Consider the following 21,455-nt stretch of genomic DNA (forward strand, 5'->3'; position numbering starts at 1 on the left):
CTGTGTGACCTGGGCAAGTTACTTAACCCCCATTGTATAGCCCTTACCAATCTTCTGCCTTGGAATAGTATTGATTCTAGTACAGAAGGTAAGGGTTAAAACAAAAAAAGACTTTCTTTCTTTCTTGATTTCTCCCTTCCTTCCTTCCTTCCTTCCTTCCTTCCTTCCTTCCTTCCTTCCTTCCTTCCTTCCTTCCTTGAAGGGGCCTGCAGTTTGCTAAGATAGCTAAAGACATCACAAGTAATATGTTGAGTCCTGTGACAGATACCAGTCAGAGTAGGGGGAAAAGGAATGATATATGTCAAGAAAAGCCAGAAATAAACAAAACAAAACAAAAAAACAACCCAGCAAACCAGAAGAGAAAGACCATTCCTTGGAAACAATTATAAAGACCATGTTGGGTCACAAAACCCTTAGAAGAAAGCTGCTGAAAAGTAATATTACATGCAAGAAGACCTAGAGAGTCAAATCCCTTTGGATTTTATCCTCTAACAGTTATTATTATTTCATTTATTTTGTTAAATATTTCCCAATTACATTTTGATTTAGTTTTGGATCTGCTGGTGAGTTGTTGTAGCCACATATTTGATACTGAGGTTTCACCTTGCATTCTCTATTTGGCAAAGATGATTAAAAAAAAATGGCAGTAGTTAATGTTAAAGGAATTGTGGGATGGTAGACAACCAAATATACTGTTGGTGGAGCCATGAAATGATATGACCAGTTGGAGAAGACAGTTTGGATTTATGCCAATAAGATGACTAAACTTCATACTCTTTGAACCAGAGACTCCATTACTGGGTTTCTACTCCAAGAAAGCTATCGATAAGAAAAAAATTCGTATCTACACTTTTTGTGACAGCTGAGGATTGGAAACAATGTAGATGCCCATTAATTGGGAAATGGCTAAACAAATCATGGTATATGAATGTAAAAAGAAAACTACTGTACTATAAGAAATAATATATGGGATGAATACAGAGAAGCATGGGAGATCTATATGAACTGACATCAAGTGAAGTAAGCAGAGCCAAGAAAATACACATCCAACAATGGAAATGGAGAGAACAACCCTGTACCAAAAAATCAAAAGTAAATGTAATGAAATTATAAAGATCAAGCAGGACTTGAAAAAATATGAAAAGACACCTTCAACCTACTCCTTTGTGACGGTGGGAAGCCCATTGTTACACATTATTAAATACTGTATATGTTGTTAGACTTTTCAATATATCAATTAGTTGTGCTGATTTTTTTTGCTCTAAAAGAAGATTATCATTATTTTCATTTATTTATTTACTCTTTATTATTTATTTAAACTATTTTTCCATGCTTACATGAGTCATGATTTTTCCCATTCTTCTTCCTTCCCCCCTCCCTGAGCTGATACGTATCATTGTTCAAAACCTATTTCCATATTATTCATATTTGCAGTAGAGTGATCTTTTAATGCCAAAACCCCAATCATATCCTCATCAAACCACATGATCGGTCATGTTTTTTTTCTGCATTAGAGAAAATTATTGTTTTTAATTTTGAAAAATTTTACTTAATTAATTGACTTAGAATATTTTTCCATGGTTCCATGATTCATGTTCTTTCCCTCCCCTCCTCTCACTCCCTTCCCATAGCCAACGAGCAATTCCACTGGGTTTTACATGTGTCATTGATCAAGACCTATTTCCATATTATTAATATTTGCATTAGGGTGATGGCTTAGAAGATTATTGTTAAAGAAAAAAAGCAGGGTGACTTTTGTTAATTTTGACTCCAAAGAATATGCTGTGTCTGAGATAAGATTCTTTTAGATCTAGCCTATGAAAACTTGTACTAAAAAAAAAATTATTCAAAATACCCCAATCTTCCAATGGAACTCTATAAATCTTTGTTTGTGGAAAGCTTACTGCCCTCTTTGCTGTAGTGGTCCTATATGTTTTGTGTTTCCTGATTGGTATTAGGCCCTACCCTCTGGCTTAGACTCTTGGTGGTCCCTTGTAGTCTTTTGCCACATAACCTATCTCTGTCTTCTTCTCCATGCATAATTCCCAAACAGGACTTGTGCTGTTGAGCTGTTTTGTCATTTTCTTTGCCGGCTTGTGATTTTCTTATTCACAGTCCTGGTTAGCTTCAGATACAGCCTTACCTGACTCATTCCCACCTCCTCCATATATCCCTTGTAACTGCTGCAGTCTCATGCTATATACAATAAGGGCATCTAAAGACAGAAAGTCTTACATTGTGGGGCAACACAGGCTGACAGCTCCCTTTTAGGCACATTGAAGGAGGAGCCATCAAAGTTTGACTAAAGGAATTTATTTACATTGTCCAGATGGGGCAATTCAAAAATTTTAAGACTAGAAAAACTCTATGGGCTTTTCCCACTTTCTCACTCTTTCAAAAGACTTCAAAGTCTATTCTTTACCAGAAATCATAAGTTCTGGATGTCAAGAAGCTTGAGGTGGTGATCCTTGTATTGCTTAACCTATTTTTCTCTGATTCAGAGAACAGGGATAGGGTTATGGGTCTCTAATTCTTCTTGGAATTTCCTGAACCCAACTGGAATATACTATAATACAGCAGACCAGCCTTGTTAAGGGATGATTAAATTTGGATGATTTTTACTGAATAAACTCCAGTTCAAAGCCTGGGAGTGTCTCTAGGCTATTGACTATTACACTAGAGATGGGAACTAATTTAGGATGCTATCTTCCCCCCTGCCCAACTTGTTTATTACCAATTAGTAGGACAAGAGCACAGCTAATGCCAATGTTCACATTCTCTAGCTCAAGGTGAGTAAGGTTTTTTTCCCCTTGTTGCCCATTATATCCCATCTCAAATACATAAACTCCAGACTAGAATTTCTCAGTTGCTCAGCTACAGAATTTGAAACCAAGAAGATTACTGGTGTTTTTTTTTAAATTTCCCTTTATTTAGAAGATTAGGCATATCTGACTTTCCACAAACACACACAAAATATAAATCAAACACTCAGAAACTAAGGGATACTTGAAATTGAGATATGTTGCTAGATCCCCTTAACCCTCTCCTCCCCAATAAAACTGCCTATGGTTTCTTCCATAAGCTGCTACAGAACCATAGAACCTGAATGCCCTCTGTATCATTCTTGCCTTACGATTAGTTAACAGGGCCTGAGGGCTGTCCATAGTATTCCTTCATGGCCTCAGATAACTCACAATGACCAACATTTCTTCTGAAGATGTTTGAGCTATGGCATCATAGCCAATATATACCTTCAGAGTCACCATGAAACATCTGAGGACAGGCTGTGTGCTATATTCCCCATCATTCTTAGTGGGGTCTGTATATCATGATTTACTTTTTTTTTAAAAACTCTTACCTTCCATCCTAGATTCAATACAGTGTACTGGTTTCAAGGCAGAAGAGCAATAAGGGAAAAGCAACGGAGGCTAAGTGACTTGCTCAGGGTCACATAGCTAGAAAGTATCTGAAGTAAAATTTGAACCCAGGATCTCCCATCTGTAGGCCTGGCTCTCTATTTAGTCACCTAGCTGCCCTCTGATGATAATTTTTACCTCACCCTCCCACAACTCAACAGTCCCTAAAATCACTTTGATTTGCTCATTGTCTAAAATCATTACCATCTCTAAACCAAAGCTTAGATTCTCCATTCTGTTGACCAATAGGCAATACAATCCTTAACAAGCCTAGTATAGTGGAAAGAGAATTAGATTTGCCATTAGGGATCTGGGTTTGAATGTTTACTCTTCCACCTCCTAGTTGTATGACTGGATAAGTAACCTAACTGCCTGGCTATTTCTCAGTTTCTTCATTTATAAAATGAAAGGGCTGGAATAGATGACTTCTGAGCTCTCTTCTGGTGAGAAATCAATGATACTATGACCATGCAGTAAGTTAAAAAAATATTGTGTCAACCAAAAGGGGTGTGTGTGTGTGTGTGTGTGTGTGTGTGTGTGTGTGTGTGTATGTATGTATGAGAGAGAGAGACAGATGCAGACAGACAAAGATAGAGAGAGAGACAGAAACAGAGACAGAGAGAGAGGTGGGTTGGGGAGGTGGAGAGGGAGGAAAGAGAGAACAAATTTCATTGCAACATTTCATGCAGATCTTCAGAAAGTGACTGGTTCTAATTCCCTATATAGCATTTCATCCATCAGGTGCTCTGACTTCGTGTTCAGTGCTCTTTTGAGAGACAAAGTGAAGGGGAGAAAGGGTGGAGAGAAAGGATAGTCCATTGAACAGTTTGGTTGAAGAAGCAGGGCTCAGGTTTGATTTTACAAAGATTGATTGAAATTTTTTGTCTTTAGGGATAGTAGGAGGCAAATTCCCTTGAAAAGATGGAGGGTTGCTGTTTGAGATGAGGTGTCTGACGTGGTAAATTCAAAACTTTTTCTTACCTTAGACATTCCTTTTTTGACTGTTGCTGGTACCCAAGAAGAAGAAATTTGACTAAATGCAATCCTGCTGAAACTTGACAAAAACTGAGGTACAATGGAAAGTTGGAAAGCCAGTATGGACTTTGGGGCTCAAGTCTTCATTCTAGCTGTAGTGTATGATGATAGAAATTGTGTATAAGCAGGGGTTCCAGGCTCAAAAGTTTTCCTCCCAGCCTTCAGGTATAAAGGGGAAAGTCAAACAGAGGTTTAGTTTCAAAGTATGAAGAAAACAAGTCTTATTTGAAGGATTCAGACAATAGGTGATGCCAATAGCGAGAGAATCATTGAAGGAATGGCCTGCCCATTGCATCTGCGGTGAAGCCAATGATGTCATGGTAGATGAGTCTTAGGGTGTAGGACCAATGATATTTGCAGTGGGGTGGGTGAAGCAGTTAGAGTTATGACAGAGGATAGGGAAGGCTTGAGTTTGATGAATAGTTGTAGAAAGAATTTAGCATTTCATCAGGTTCTATAACTTTTTTACTACAATGATTTCTTCTACAATATAGAAGTGGATCCATTTTTAGAGAAAAAAGGGAAATGGAATGATTTAGTTGATTATTAAATGAAGAAAAAACTTTTCATTTTATGATAAAAAGTTGAGATTCTTCAGGTGAGTTCAAGATGTCTTGGGGAAACTTAAAAAAAAAAAGGTTGAAAAAGCAGCAATAGCATGACATTTTCTATTGAAAAAACAACACGAAGTATTCTTTTAGCATTATTGGATAACATTTCAGAATTTTAAGGCAAAGATCCACCAGCCTCAGAGGCTGGTTTATTCTTTTTCCAGCAAAAGGAATAATTTTGTTTCATCAATTTCTGTTGTTAGTTGTTTGTTATTAAGAAGGGTGGTATGGCTTCTTTGGGACTCTTATCTTCCTTGACAGTTTTGTTTTAGATATTCCTTTGGTTATGACTCCACTAAACGGAATAATCTGCACCTTCTGGACAGTCAAACCATCATGTACGTAGCTGGCAACCAGCTAGTCTTCTTGGATTTGAAAACCGCGGAGCAGACTTACCTCCGGAGCAGCGGTGGTGGAGGAATTGGTGCTCTTGCGGTATAACTTTTAGTAACTTCTAGGGATGGGGGGAGACCCTATTTTTGTCATTGTTTGAATCTATCCATCAAACAACTGGTATTATCTACTATTATTTGAGTCAAGTCACCAAGCATTTATTAAACTCACTCTTTTTGCCAGGCACTATGCTAAGTGCTTGGGGATTCGAAACAAGGCAAAAAGCCTGCAAAGCCAACTAAAAAATCCTGTCCTCAAGGAGCTCCCATTCCATATCAATGAATATGTACAAACAAGATTTACGCAGGATAAATTGGAGGTCTTCTTAGAGGGAAGGCACTAATATGAAGTGTGTGTCAACTATGTATCAACTCCATCAGGCATTATGGGGGACCCAAGAGAAATAGAGCCTAGTCTCTGACCTACAGGTAGACTACTAGGTTTATAGATCTAGAGCTAGAAGGAAATTCAGAGGCCATCCATCTAGAGCTACTTGAGGAAGTAGGTCCTAAGAGGTTAAATAATTTGCCCAAAGTCACAAAGGTAGTAAGTAAAGGAGACAGGATTTGAACCCAAGTCCTCTCAACTGCAGAACTAGTGTTCTTTCTATATAAGAATCCTAATGTTCCTTATTATATATGAATGGCTGCCTCTAGATAGTTGGTAATCACAGATTCCTTGTTTCTCCCTTCTGCCACTGAACTTCCATACTCTATGACATTTAGTGGCATTGTGATAGTGTGGGTAGAAAGACTCGGACCCAGGAAGAACTGGGATGATGCCCCGTCTCATTCTTCAACTGATTGTGTGACTGTGGGAAAATCACTTAATTTTTTTAATACTTTCAGACAACTCTCTATGGCTATCAGTTGCTAAGTATATGGTGATATGCTGTGGTAAAAGGAATTTCTCATACCATTGAAATCATTGGTCATGACCCCATCTTTTTCCCATAGAATAATGGAAACAGTTTTGATACTAGAGCTAGAGGAACTTCTCTAAAATCCTGCTGTATAGACTCTCATTTTACAGATGAAATCTGGAAATTTGGGGGGGGGCATGAAGGCTTAAAATGAGTTCACAGTATAATAGGGAAGCCAGAGAAGCTGGGCTAAATTAAGAGAAGCATGGATAGCAGGAATAAGGAGGTAATAGTCCCTTTTCTGTCTTCCTTAGACCCATCCATATCACTATTGCTTTAAAAAATTGATTTTAAAGTAGACATGTGACTGACTTTTTGGTGAAAGTCAATTTTGTCTTTGTAAGCCTAAATAGCTTTCTGGAATTATTGGATAAAGTGGATGTGGATCACATATTTAGTCTCCTCAGTAAGAGAAAGCAGGGATGATCAACAGATCTGAGATGGTTTTTAAGTACAAAAGTAGAAATGATTATTAGTACAGAATTTGTGCTTGATTGAGGCATTGCTAATGAAGTCAGCTAGGATTTATAGGAGGAACTAGTTAGTTCATCAGGGTTCTATTGTACCAAGAGCAGCAATTTGAGAATTTCTGTAGAAATTCAGGACAAGAACTCCATCCAGGCCCTTCTGGTTTGGCCAAGTGAAGTTACAGGACAATCTGTATATCCTAGGAGTTGATCTCCAGGGTTGTGATGGCAGTAAAAGTCACAACTGCCTGAATATCAGGCAGGCTTTGGAGAATTGCATTGAGAGAGATGATAAATATGACCTGAGCAACTATTTCAGTTTTACTGGCTTGGTGCAGCTATGAGTCTGACTCACAGCAGAACTGAAATAGCCCTAAGGCTCTGGGTTTTGCTCACAAAAAGAGTGTAAATCCTGACCCAGAGAAGATACTATATAATCATTGCAATTCATCTGTGTTACGAGTTAGTTACAAATAGTTACAATTCATCTGTGAACTAATAGCAGGCATAATTCAGTAGAGAACCAGTAGATGACAGAAATACTGACTGAAGAGCCAGCAGATGGCAGTACTGGCCCAGTAGAAAACTAGTAAATGACCATAGCAACATAGCAGAGAATCAGAAGATGATGGTTTATCAGAGGAAGGATCCCAGTAAGTGATCTCAATAGCACATAGCTCAGCAGAGATGGTAATGTGGAAGCAGTGGGAAGGAGTGCTCCTGTGTGGAGTGAGTGGAGTTTTTTCTTTTTAAATATTATATTAAAAAGATTTATTGATTACTTTTTTTACACTCTAGTCATTTTGTCCCCATGCCCATTGTGATAAAAAAAAATCTAATAAAATATGCACTCTCATACAGAGCTAAATATATTTCATTATTTGTTTTCTCAAAGTTTCACAGGGTTTTTGATTACTCATAGTTTGACTTCCTTTGATTTTTATGATTTGTGATAATGCAATGTTTCCATGCATTAATCCATGGTTCTACACAGGTGTTTTGGCCATACAAGTTTACTATGTGTATTCCCCTCATGTGTGATTGCTTCTGTGTGCTCACTCTTCTAACTAATAGTATATATATTTGTGGCAGAGTGAGCCACAAGTTTATGGGAGGAATGTTTTATTGATACTGGTCTTACTATGACTATTTCAGCAAATGCTTTTGCTTTGAACAAATTGTGTCTGTGGCTGATAAAAGAAAAGCAAAAACATTAAGGGGGCTTGTAAGCTATGGTTCATGGGCAGATATGGACCCATGTATTACCTCGAATCTTCTTGTTGTTGTTGGTTGTCCTTTATACTTGAAAAGGAGCCACCAATAACTATTATATCTATTCACATAAAAACATATGTTGACATGGTTGTGTACATATGTCTAAGATAAAACTCCAACTTACAACTTTACTTTTAGCTGAAATCAGAGCATTCTTTATTGTTAAGAAATATTTTATGAAATGTATTTTTTATGCATTTTAATACAATCGAAACTCAACTTTAGTGAAATAACTAATGATAAATGATGTATTAAAGTGACAGTTGTACACAGAAGAATCTGACCCTAGTAAATTAACGGATTTTTATTTTTTGTAGATTCACCCAGATAACACATATTTTGTAGTAGCTGAGAAAGGATTCTATCCATCTGTTGTCATCTATGAATATCCTTCCCTGAAGCCCTACAGAATCCTCCGAGGTAGATTCAATGGAATTTAAACATAAACCCTGACTTAAATTTTAAAAGGTCATTAGAATACTGCAGGAAATTGAATATCATCATGTTGCCCTTTTGCTCCAAGTAAGCCAACTCCTTTTTAAAAAATCCCTTGCCTTCTGACTTAGAATCGATACCAAGAATTAGTTCCAAGGCAGAAGAATGTCAAGGGCTAGGCACCTAGGGTTAAATGACTTGCCCAGGGTCACAAAGATAGGAAGCATCTGAGGCCAAATTTGAACCCAGGACCTCCTGTCTCTGGGTCAGCTTCTCTATCCACTGAGCCATCTACCTGCCTACAGTGAATAATTTCTGAACAAAGAATGTTCAGAATTCCATAGTTTCACTTTGGAATGTATTCATGACAAAATTTGAATCCCAGGTTCTATATTCTTGCTGCCTAGTTCTTCTCTCTGTATAAGCTGACATGCAAGTTCAATGAATACAATAAAAATTTAGGTTTTCCTAAATAAAACATAGTACTCTTTGATTAAAAGTGAACCCTGTAATGCTTTCCAAAGTCAAAATTGATTCAGATTATATGTAATTCTTGATAATACTTGATGCTATCTTCTTTGCCTATCAAAAGGGATATACTTGGGAGCAGCTGGTGGCTCAGGGGACAGAGTACCAGGCCTAGAGATGGGGGGGGTGGTCCTAGGTTCCAAATCTGGCCTCAGACACTTGGCAAATCACTTAAGCCCCATTGCCTAGCCCTTACCACTCTTCTGTCTTGGAACCAACACATAGTAGTGATTCTAAGATGGAAGATAAGATTTTTTAAAAAAGGGATAATTATATTTTTAAAGCATATAGTACAATGCCTGACACATAATGGGTGCTTAATAAATACTTGTTGTCCCTCTCTCCTCTAAAACTAATAATCACAAGTTGATTATATGGTCATTAGATCCTGAATAAAAAAATCATATATGTATACATTTTTCTGTTGATATAGAATAAAAATATTTTTATACATTCTTCCCTAAATATCATTTCTTCTTCCAGAGGGGACTGATGAAGCTTATGCATATGCAAGTTTTAATTTTAATGGCTTATTGCTGGCTACTGTGGGTAGCTACCCTGATTATACATTAACAATCTGGAACTGGAAAGAGGAGGTGCCCGTGCTGAGGACAAAAGCATTTTCCCAGGATGTTTTTAAGGTCACTTTCAACCCTGAGAATGAAGAACAACTTACCACGGCGGGATCAGGTCACATCAAGTAGGTTAAATGACCGTCACATCTCGTTGTCAGGGGAGAGCAATAGGGAGACCCAGTGAAAGGCTCTTGGAGTTGGCAGCTGTTTTCCCAGTTAATCTCTGGATTCTTTTAATAAGTGGTATTTTTCCTAACGTGACTCTTCAATTCGGTACTTAGAATGACATAAGTAGAATAGTAGAGAGATGGAAAGAAGTCATCTAACTGGGCACTTTATCTTCAAGGAAGTCTTTACCACCTAGATGCTGACTGAGTACGTTTCATCAATCCATCACTTAGCACTTGCCTATGTGCCAGGCACTGTGCTAGGCACTAGAGATATAAAGACAAAAATGAAATAGGCTGTACCTTCAAGTAGCTTATATTATAGCAGAGTCTACAACATGTGCACAATACATATATGTATATACATATACACGTGCACATGTATGCACACACACCTATATACATGCATATACACATATATACATAATACAATATATACGTACACTAAATGGATACTACTAAGTTATGTTGGGAGAGGGCACACAAGCAGCTAGGGGGATTGACTCTGACATGGTGCTGTCATTTTGGTCTTCTTCCAATGCAAAGGACAACCACCAACCAACCAGGTGCCCCAGATATATAAAAGGATGTTAGAAGGAGAAGTGAACTTAATGGAAATTAGTTTCATTTTAGAAATTTAGAAAAACAAATTTAAAGTGCTTATGGTATATGTAGGTAGAGATATCAGGCAAAGCATTGAAAATATGAGACTAAGGGGAAGTTAGGTAGCACAGTGAATACAGTGGATAGAACCTGGGTTCAAATCAGGTCTCAGAAACCTCTTAGCAGTGTGACCCTAGGCAAGTCATTTAACCTTGATTGCTAAGCCCTTGCCAATTTTTTTTTGTCTTAGAATTGGTACTAAGTCAGAAGGTAAGGGTTTAAAAAAAGAAATGAAATGTAGGACTAGAGTTCAGTGGAAAGATGAGAGATAAACATAGATTTGGAAATATTTGTTGTGGAAGTTGAGAGAGAGAGAGACAGAGGAGAGGGGAGAGAGACACAGAGAGAGAAACAGAGATAAAGAGAGAGAGAAAGAATGATGCTGCCAAGGAGACTGAGATGGAGCAATTGTTTAGACAGGTATGGAGAACTAGTATTATGAAAAGTTAGGGAGTGAATCATAGAAGGGATGGCCAATGATATCAAGTGCTAAAGAGAGGTAAAGGAGGAAGATTGAGAAAAGGCCATTGGATTTAGCATAAAGATATTGTTGATCAGTTTTGACAGAACAGTTTATTTTGAGGGATGGCCTTGGGAACTAAATTGAAGTGAAATGAATGAGAAAATGATATGCCAATGGCTTTTTCTAAGAGTTTGTTAAAGGGAGGAGACATAGGTAAAGTGATGTCTTGAGGGGATGGTATTAAGTGAATGCTTTTTTTAAGGGTGGGGAGCCACGAGAATTGTTAAAAAAATGAGAACTTCCAAGGGAACAGAAATAATATTGTATCCTAGATGATCTGTCTGAAGTTAAAGGGGTTAGGGAAATCAAGTCACTGGGGAAAAAAAGAAAGGTTAAGGGGAAATAAGGATATTAACAAAACTGAAGGCTCAGAACAAGGCTACTATTAGCCCAAAACAAAGGAAAATCTACCCAGGAAATCTCTGCAGACTGAATGTAAGAAGACAGCTAGGCAACAGTGAAAATCTGGGCTCAAATTCCAACTCTGCCACCTATGTGACTTTGGGCAATCCACTTAACCTCTTTGGGCATTATTTCCCTGATCCAGAAAATGGGTAGGTTGGACTAGATGAACTCTAAGGTCTCTTCCAATTCTGAACCTGAAATTTAGTGGTCATCCACTGAATCAAGGCTTCAAGAGACTTTGAGGAGTTCAGTTTATTTTTGAAATCAAAGGAGGAGACTGAGGGCCTCAACAGAAATAAATCTTCATCCTGCAGAGACCAAAGGATGAAGTTAGTGGCTCTGTCTTAGAAGGCAGAAGCAGGGAGAAGCCAGCAAGAAGAGACAGTGACAAGAGTCAGGCATTGAGGAAAAGACAGAAGATAGAAGAATAATTAAACAGGAGATGATGGAAAGGAAGTTCTAATTTTTTAAAGTTGTATAACTAAGCTTATTGAATAAACTGAAACTGGATGTCTATACATCTTCTAATCTGTATAATTTGTATTTTGAGTTTTACTGGAACTATAGTAGAAATAGATACACATTCTATGATTGAGTGTTTGTACTATAATGCAGTTGACAAAAAAAGAGGACAGTATGTCATAGGGAGGTGAAAGGGGTGAGGTAACAAATTCCAGAATGCAGTTTTACAAGATGAAATGCACTCTTAACCTGACTATTTAAATATCATGGGATGATAATGGAAAGTTATCCAGAGAAACAGTAGAGAGAATATGGAGAGAGGAAGCCTTTTGTTTTGAGGAAATCCCAAGGGTAGAGAAAGGGTTGTACTTCATAATACAAACTCCTTAGAGCATCTGCTTTCACAAAAACTAACAGCTTGTGCCCAGTAGGAAAGTGATTTAGATGGCAGCTGCTGTTCAGTCTTTAAAAATTCACCTTAGGGAAAGCCCTCCCTCCAGCTTGTTGGTCTTCTCAGCAGGAGAGCAGAAGCTTGAGGCAAAGAAGATGAAAATAAGACTCAATAATAGAAGGGAAAGACAAACAAAAGCAAAGCACTAAGAAATTAAGACAACAGAAAGGAAACCCACACTTGAAAACTGACTTCAGCATCATGGCATTCAGGAGGAAAATTACTCTAGGAACTCTATAGTAAATCATGAAGGTTATTTAAGCAATAGAACTAATTGGATAAAACTGGTTCAAATCTATACATAGAGGACTTTCATAATCAGAAGGTCACTGAACAGAGTTGTTTCTATCATGCAGAGATCTTGTATGCTCTTCATTTACGCAGGAGCAGAATCCTTGTTGGAGGACAGCCTTTCAAACTTTTTGCTCAGCTAAGTCAAACACTTAAAAAAACCCCAGAAAATAAGATAAAGCAGAGTTTTATGTTTTCCAGTTAGTTGCATGATCTTGAAGATGTAAATATATCAAAAAAAATCTGCTCAAAACTCCGTTTCTATCTCAGAGTTTCATCAAGGACTACCCTTGGCTCATGGGCAGATTATTTTATTAAGATCAGAATGGAAGCTCAATCACTTTTTTGATAGAAATATTATCCATATTTTCCAGTTTTGGGGTATCATCCTCTTCCTGTGAAACCTTATATAATGATCTCTCAGTGCTTTCAATGCTATACTGCTACCAGTATGGTTTCCCTCAATTTCTTCTTGCCCTGGTGCAATTATTTTCCCCAACTTCCTTAATAGAACTATTGCTACTTCCTCAGATGGCACAGCAGGTGTTAAAGTCCGAATGCCATGACTCTACTATACTGGTAACAAAAACACTGAAAGTTCTGTTAAATTTTCCATTCATTTGTTCTTCCACTAGTTTCTTTTATTAATGATCCTGAGAATGACATAGCTTAGGACTCAAGATAAATGAGGTGATTTTACTTGTACTCTTTGACTATCTTCCTCTATAAATTTTACAAAGGAATAACACTTCAAAATCTCATTTTGATGCTCCATCATGGTGTGAAGGGGACCTTGAGTTCTTAAAATGTATGCTGGTGGAACATAAATTCTGGCAGATTCTATCAATCGGGAAAGGCTTTAAGTATAGTCCTGCTGTTTGACTGAGTCTGCTGTCCCAAAATGAACCAAGCTAAGCATGGAGAGGCTCAATAACAGTATGTCAACCACTACTGTTTAATTTTTTGCCTGTGGGAGGCCATGAGACGAAGAAAAATAACCATTGACACTTGGTCCTGTATATTCTGGGTTGATGATTCTCTTTTTCTACAATGTGGTAGAGTGGATAAAAAAGGAAGAGAAATGGGAGAGAATTAGGGAGGTTTTACACCATCTATAGATATTAAATTTATATAAATATAAATATTAAATGGGGGGTCTTTGTCTTTAGGACCTTCAGATTGACAGTACTGGAAGAATTGGAGCATGCTGGCATTTACCATAGGAAGTTTCTACACCAGGGAAAGCTGGTCTCTAGATTTTCCTTGGGCACTTGGGTGGCACAGTGGATAGAGTTCTGGGCCTGGAGTCAGGAAGACTTATTTCTTGAGTTCAAATCTGGCCTCAGATACTTACTAGCTGTGTGATCCTAAGCAAGTCACTTAATCCAGTTAGCCTTAGTTTTCTCATCTGTTCAATGATCTGGAGAAAGAAAGAGTGATTACTCTAGTATCTTTATCAAGAAAACCCCGAATGGGGTTACAAAGAGTTAGATATCCCTGAAATGAATGAACAACAACCACAAAGATTTTCCTTGACAAAACGAAAAGAGCTGGCAAAGTTGGTGTCCTCATGCATTTCAGTCAAGAAGAAACCAAGGAGAGACACAAAGGGATACCTGGTTGCCTCATCTTGCACAATTCATATGTATACAGAAAAAAGATCCCTAGGAAGATAGAAATTGTGCAGTCTGTTACTGAGGGATGAAGAGGTAGAAGAATTCTATCAATGATTTGATCTTGCAAATCAACCCAACAGATACTTTGATACTTTGTGACTTCAGGATCAGGAAAAGATAGCAAAAAGATGGTTCCACTTTAAGAAACGAAAGAGGTCAAAGACTTTTGGACTACTTTAAAAGAATAATTTATTTCTGGAGATAAAAGGCACTAGGCATACCTTGGAGAAATGAACTTCATCTCAAAAAAAGAAATTTATTCTGAAAACCAGGAATTTAGTGTGGTCAGACCATTGACTAGACAGAGCTCAGGAGTTCTTAGCCTGTTTTGGGGATGTGGACCCATTTGACATTCTAGTGAAGCCAATGGGCCCTTTCATTTTTTTTTTAATTTTTTATTTTTTTAGAAAAATTTTCCATGATTCATGTTCTTACTTTCCCCTTCGCCCCCCTAAACACCTCCCCCCATAGACAATGTGCATTTCCACTGGTTTTAACATGTGTCATCAATCAAGACTTATTTACATATTATTGATAGTTACATTGGTGTTCAAGCAGTTGTTCTTCTGTGTTTCCACTCCTGCAGTTCTTCCTCTCTGAATGTGGGTAGCGTTCTTTTCCATAAATCTCTCAGAACTGTCCTGGGTTATTGCATCGCTGCTAGTACAGAAGTCCATTACATTCGATTTTACCACAGTGTATCAATCTCTGTGTACAGTGTTCTTCTGGCTCTGCTCCTTTCACTCTGCATCAATTCCTGGAGGTCTTTCCAGTAGTGGGCATTTTCTTGGAATGGTATTTTTAAATGAATAAAATAAAATAAATAGGCTTCCAAAGGAATGGATTATATTGAAATAGTGTTCAAAAGATAATAAAATTAACAGACCTTAGGTTCAGAATTCTGAGTTAGAGGGAAAAATAAAAACCAACATCAGATTAGTAGAAAGGTAGATATGAGAAGACACTATAAACAATCCCATACAGTACAGTGCCTTCCACATAGAAAGCCCTTAAAAATGTTTTCTGAATTGTTGAACTGTAACTTCAATCTGACATTCACGTACTTATTAATAGATGCCCGAAAACAGGACGTGAAAAAGGCAAAGAGTTTAATTAAAAATTTAACATGTGAAATGAAGAACAATGGGTAACCCATGAACTTCCTTAGCTAGAAAAAACCTGATTTTGCTCATTTAGTGATATGTTGCTCAGTCTAGACAACGTACAAAAAATTCAGAATGACTATTTTCATTAAAGCTTGACTACTCAACTGAAAAATTTCTGGGGAATTGAGCAGGAAAGGACCCTTCCTCCCAGTAAATAAGAACAAACTAAATAGCCCATTGGCGAGTTGGAGAGATAAAAATACTAAGAGGAATTTAATCCTAGTACAACTCAAAATTGGAAAGATGAATTAAAAAAAAGTTATGATTATCAACAAAGATGGATATTTCAAGTATATGAAGGGATTGTATATAAATCTGAATTGTTAATATTATAGTTTGCTTTTAAAAATGTATATCAAAGGGGGCAGCTGGGTAGCTCAGTGGATTGAGAGCCAGGCCTAGAGATGGGAGGTCCTAGGTTCAAATCTGGCCTCAGATACTGCCCAGCTGTGTGACCCTGGGCAAGTCACTTGACCCCCATTGCCTACCCTTACCACTCTTCCACCTATAAGTCAATACACAGAAGTTAAGGGTTTAAAAAAAAAATTTAAAAAAATGTATATCAAGTTTACACAGTAGTGACAAAAGTGCCCTTGTGTCCCCTTATGAACTTATTTTTTGTTTTTTTATTTGTACTTTAAAAATATTTAATTGATGTTCTTTTCCTTTTTGTATTTCTATCCTTGTACACTAATACCTCTTCCCAAATAGAAGTCCTTCCTTATAACAAATACTTGTAGTCAAGCAAATACTTCAACACATTGATCAAGTCTTAAAATATCTCATTTTGTACCTCCAGTCCATCATCTTTCTGCCAAGAGGTGGATACATGCTTCATCAACAGTTTCTGAAGTCATGATGGCTTACTGCATTGATGAGATTCTATAGTCTTTCAAGGTCATTTTCCTTTCCATTATAGATAGTCATTTTGTAAATTGTTTTACTCCTTTTACTATTCATAAAATCTTCCCATATCTTTCTAGATTTGTTTTGTTATTTTTAATGGTGTAAAACTATTTCATTACATTTATATATCATAACCATCCCTCAAATGGTAGTCAACTTAATTTCCAATTCTTTGCTACTATAAAAAAGTATTGCTATAAATATTTTTGTACATATAGGTCATTTCCCTCAGTCTTCTTAAAAAATTCAGTTTTATTTATGTTCAGATCTTCATTCTCTTCCTCCCAACTGACCTCCTCTCCTCCATTTAGAAAGCAAGAAAAATAAAATCTAGTACAAATATGTATAGTTAAGGGGAAAACAATTCCTGCATTGGTCATGTAAAAAAAACCAACTTTGAGTCCATTGCCTCTTTCTGGAAGTGGGGGTAGTATTTTCATCATAGGTCCTCTGTAATTATGATTGATTAATGTTTTGATCCAAGTTTCTAAAGACTTTCAAAGTTGTTTGTCTTTATAATATTTTGTTATTGAATAAATTGTTCTGTTTCATTTTGCAAAAGTTCAAACTTCATAGATTTCTCTGAAACTATTCCCATCATCATTTCTTAACAGTACCATCACATTACATTACATTCATATGGAATAATTTGTTCAGTCATTCCCCAATTGTTTATTTTCTTCAGTCTTTGAACCATTTGAATGTGTTATGTTTAGCTATAGTATTATTAGTTCAAAGAATACGTATAGTTTAGTGGCATTTTTGTTTGGTTCCAAATTGCTTTCCAGAATGGTCGGGTTAATTCGAAGTTTCACAACAGTCCATCCTGTCCTTCCATAGCCCCACCGATAGTCATCTTTTATTATTATTGTCTATCAGATGTACATGTTACATGGAACCTCAAAGATGTTTTAATTTGTATTTTTCTTAGTGGTTTTGGAGTGTACCTATCCTTTGAGAACTGAGAAACATTATGTATTCTTTTACATTTGTATCAATTCCCTTGGTATCTTGAATGTCAGACTTTTAGTAGAGAAATTTGCCATATTTTCCTCAGTTAACTGTTTCTCTGCTAATTCTAGCCATACTGGTTTTGCTTGTACTAAAGCTTTTAAATTACATATAATAGAAACATTCTACTTTATCTTCTTTGATCATCTGAATGTCCTAGCAATAATTATAAAAAGTATTTCTTTCCTCTAAGTTTAAAAAATTTTATGACCTTTTATATTTAGAATATATATCCATTTAGAGCTTGTCATGGCATTTATGATGACAGATGCTAGTCTACAACAAATTTCTTCCAGACCACCTTTCTAGTTTTCTTCACCGGTTTTGTTAAATAGGTAGGTTGTTCTTGTCCCATTATTTGGTGTCTTGGGTTTATTGAACACTCTGCCACCACATTTGATTGCTTCTGGGTCTTCTTTACCTTCTCTTCATTGATCAACTTTTCTATGATTTATTCAGTACTAGTTATAATTGGTGAGTAGTACTTCATAGTAATGTTTGAGATCTGGTAGAATTAAGTATTAGGATTCTTGATTTTTGATTCTTCAAGATTAATTTGATTAATTTTGTGATTAAAATTCTCTGGAGACCATATCTTAATTTATAATTATTTATTAAATATTTAATATTTATACAGTAATAAAGTTAATATAACAAAGATCATATATTTATATTATGTATAATATAGGAAGATAATAAATAATAATAAACTTTTTCTCCTTTAAAATCCAAAGATTGTCTTGAGGCTCCAAAAGGGGTACAGATTAAAATTAACCTTTCACATTATTATTTTATTTTTCAATAATGTAACCTATTTTTAGTTTGATTATTATGGTTTATTCAGTCATTTCAGGTCTGTCTGACTCTTTGTGACCCTATTTGGGGTTTTCCTGGCAAAGATACTGGAATGGTTTACCATTTCCTTCTCCAGCTCATTTTATAGATGAAGAAACACAGTTGAGTGACTTGCTCATGCTCATACAGATAATAAGTGTCTGAGACCAGATTTGAACTCAAAAAGAGGAGTCATCCTGACTCCAGGTCTGGCACTCTATCCACTGTGCTACCTAGTTGTCCTGCATTACTATGGTACTAGCTCAGTACATTCATTTAAGTAGTGCCATCAGTTTTATTATATTGGGATAACCAATCCATTAGCAATTAATAGTTCTCCAACTATTCAAGTCTCCTTTATTTCTATAAAGAATGTTGTAAAGTTAGATTCAAATAAATTCTGAATATGTGTTGGTGGGTTAATTCCCAGGTATTTTAGATATTTTGTAGTTATTTTGAATGGAATTTTTTTCATCTCCCATTGAGCTTCTTAGTAACAAACAGACTGATTTTTTTACCTACCTCATTCATTGAAGAACATTCAAGAGCAGTTATTGAAGTTTGAGGACATTTACATTGTGCTATTTTGTTGGTTATTATTTAAATTATTTTTAGTTGAATTTCACCAGTTCTCTAGTAAACATACCATCAGCAAATTCTTCTTTTACTATGATTATTCCTCCAGTTTCTTTATATTGTTTTATAATGATTGGCATTTCTAGAACTAGATCAAATAAAAGTGATAGCAATAGACACCTTTGTTTAACTTTCAATCTTACTGGAAAAGCTTCCAGTATTTCTCTACTACAGATAAAGTTAGCTGTTGGCTTTTGATAGATAAATGTTTCTTTATATTCTGAATTTTTTTCTGAAATTTGATAAATATGGTTTTTGACTAGGTTCACTAGTCTCATATCTCTTTTAATTTTACTTAAAATATTTTTTTAATTACCACTAGGATGAGCAGACCACACTTAGAACTGCTGATCTAGAGGAATCCATCTAACCTCTCACCATTTTTACAAAAGCACTAAAACCATGAACATCTTCAGACCATATGTAAATTCAAACAATGCCAAATCCTCTCTCTCTGGCTCAAACCCTTACCTTCTGTCCTAGTTTCAGTTCTAAGAGAGGTCTAGGCAATTGGGGTTAAATGACTTGACTTGCCCAGGGCCACACAGCTAGGAAGTATCTGAGGCCAGATTTGAACCTGAGTTCTCTTCACTCTAGTCCTGGCTCTCAATCCACTGAGCCACCTAGTTGCCATGGTTCTTCACTTTTCAAATTGCAATTATTTCTACTTCACGGAGTTTAAGGTGCTCTTACAAAGACTAAATTTCAGATAATATCAGAAGAGAAAGGCTCAGTTTTATCTAACCTATTGCTACTTTATTGTCCCTGAGCAATATGACTTTTGTCCTAGGACAGATTAAAAATATAAATGTGTCTATATACATACATATGTATATACACACACACACCTTTATCATCTCAAGAGAATAGCTCTTATTGGATAACGTCCAACATGTCATATCTTAACTGTGTGTCTCATCTGGAACTATTTACATTCTACACCAGTATCATGACTGCTGCCACCTTTGAGATTGATTAATTTTTCTCAAATATTCTGTACCATTAGCTAAGATTTTGGGTAACTTGAATCTAAGGGGACATGTAGTGATTTGTGGCCATTTGAGAAGTTTGTGCTAATACTCCAAACTGAGGAATTGAAGTTCATGATATATTTAGTAGAACTGTTGTCCTTTCTTATGGGATTGGGTAAGAAGGTTAGGTCGATCCGATGTTCTAAAGTTCAGTCCCATGGATGGATCCATTCTACTGGTTTTTCCTTTGTCAAACCCAACTAGAACTGCACATACAAGGGGCAATCCCAACATTGCCCTTCTATCCACAGAAACAACTTTTAGAAATTTGAGGTTTGGGCCATTCTAGACTTCCCAGTATAGAAAAGATAATTATTCCTTTCTAAATTAATTTTAATCTCCCTCTCTCATGTTTTGGCTGTATAACTCTGGGCAAGACATTATTATCTCTCTGTGTCCCAGGTGACTTTTCTCTGATTGAGGTATAGGAAAGGTGCCAATATCCATCAGTTAGTTTTTTTCCAGTGATAACTCCATATGTGGATGAAATCATAGGTACAGAAAACAATAAAATCTTGTTAGTCAATTGTTCCAACCTTTTGCAACCAGTTGGATTCCAAAGATGTCACCTGACATGTTAGCCATCCCTTCTAGCTTCATGTTAGCAAAAATTTGATAAGTATGACAATCATGTCTTCATCCAAGGTTACTTTGTAAACCTTAAAGTGCTGTATGTGAGTTATTGTTGCAATAAAAATAACACATTCATATAGCACTTAAAGGTTTAAAAAGCATATTTCTTGTAACAACCCTATGAAACATGTAGTCCAAGTATTATTATATCCATTTTATGCATTAGGAAACTGAAGCAGAGAGGCATTTACTTCCTCTCATTGTTATAGAGTTTCAGAGGCAGGTAGAATTTGAATCAATACTTATTCTATTACAATAAGTGGGACTAAATCTACCTCCTACAACACCTCACTCCATAGAATCACAGAAATTTCAAGCTAGAAGGGACCTTGAAGATAATTTCTTATAAATAATCCCTTCATTTTACATCTCAGAAAGTTGAGGGCTCTAGAAATTGTTTCTTGCACAGTCACAGAATAAGCTCCAGGTTAACAATGATTTAGTTATTCAAATGTTCTTTGGTATAATTAATTATTCAACTTGTTCTGTATACAACTAACTTTACAACTGCCCAGTGTTAATTTCTGCCTCTTGTCTATAAAGATATCATAAGGAAGATTTTGATGAAGGATGAAAGAGAAGATGTCCTCCTCGTATTGAAGGGGCATTTGGATCTCTCCCACCACAAATACTGACATTAAGGAAGATATTTAGCTTAATTTCCTTACAATGATCACTAGTTATTTAACAACCTTTTTTGCTTCTTTTCCCTTGCAATTTTTAGAAAAAAATCAGAGAAAGTATATGATTTATAACTGAACAGGAAATGAACCAGATTTTAGCTGGTTTTATTTCCACGTGTCAAAGTAAAAGGCTATGATAATAAAGAACATTCACTCTGAGGTACTTATTTACATTTTCTTCTCCTTCTTCTCCTTCTCCTCCTTCTCCTTCTCCTTCTCCTTCTCCTTCTCCTTCTCCTTCTCCTTCTCCTTCTCCTTCC

At 36.3% G+C, this 21,455-nt stretch overlaps 1 protein-coding gene across 1 annotated transcript in view; it reads left to right on the forward strand.

The window, feature by feature from the left end:
* The window catches only part of CFAP44 (cilia and flagella associated protein 44), a 137,035-nt gene that overhangs the window by 11,108 nt on the left and 104,472 nt on the right, over window positions 1-21,455 (forward strand). Inside the window, exons 3-5 of the mRNA XM_044666775.1 lie at window positions 5,335-5,497; window positions 8,437-8,539; window positions 9,566-9,782. Of these exons, the coding sequence (XP_044522710.1) occupies window positions 5,335-5,497; window positions 8,437-8,539; window positions 9,566-9,782 (483 nt within the window). The remainder of the gene's footprint in view (window positions 1-5,334; window positions 5,498-8,436; window positions 8,540-9,565; window positions 9,783-21,455) is intronic.

Source organism: Gracilinanus agilis, chromosome 3 (genome assembly GCF_016433145.1).
Source record: "Gracilinanus agilis isolate LMUSP501 chromosome 3, AgileGrace, whole genome shotgun sequence".
In the NCBI taxonomy this organism is placed as follows: Eukaryota; Metazoa; Chordata; class Mammalia; order Didelphimorphia; family Didelphidae; genus Gracilinanus; species Gracilinanus agilis.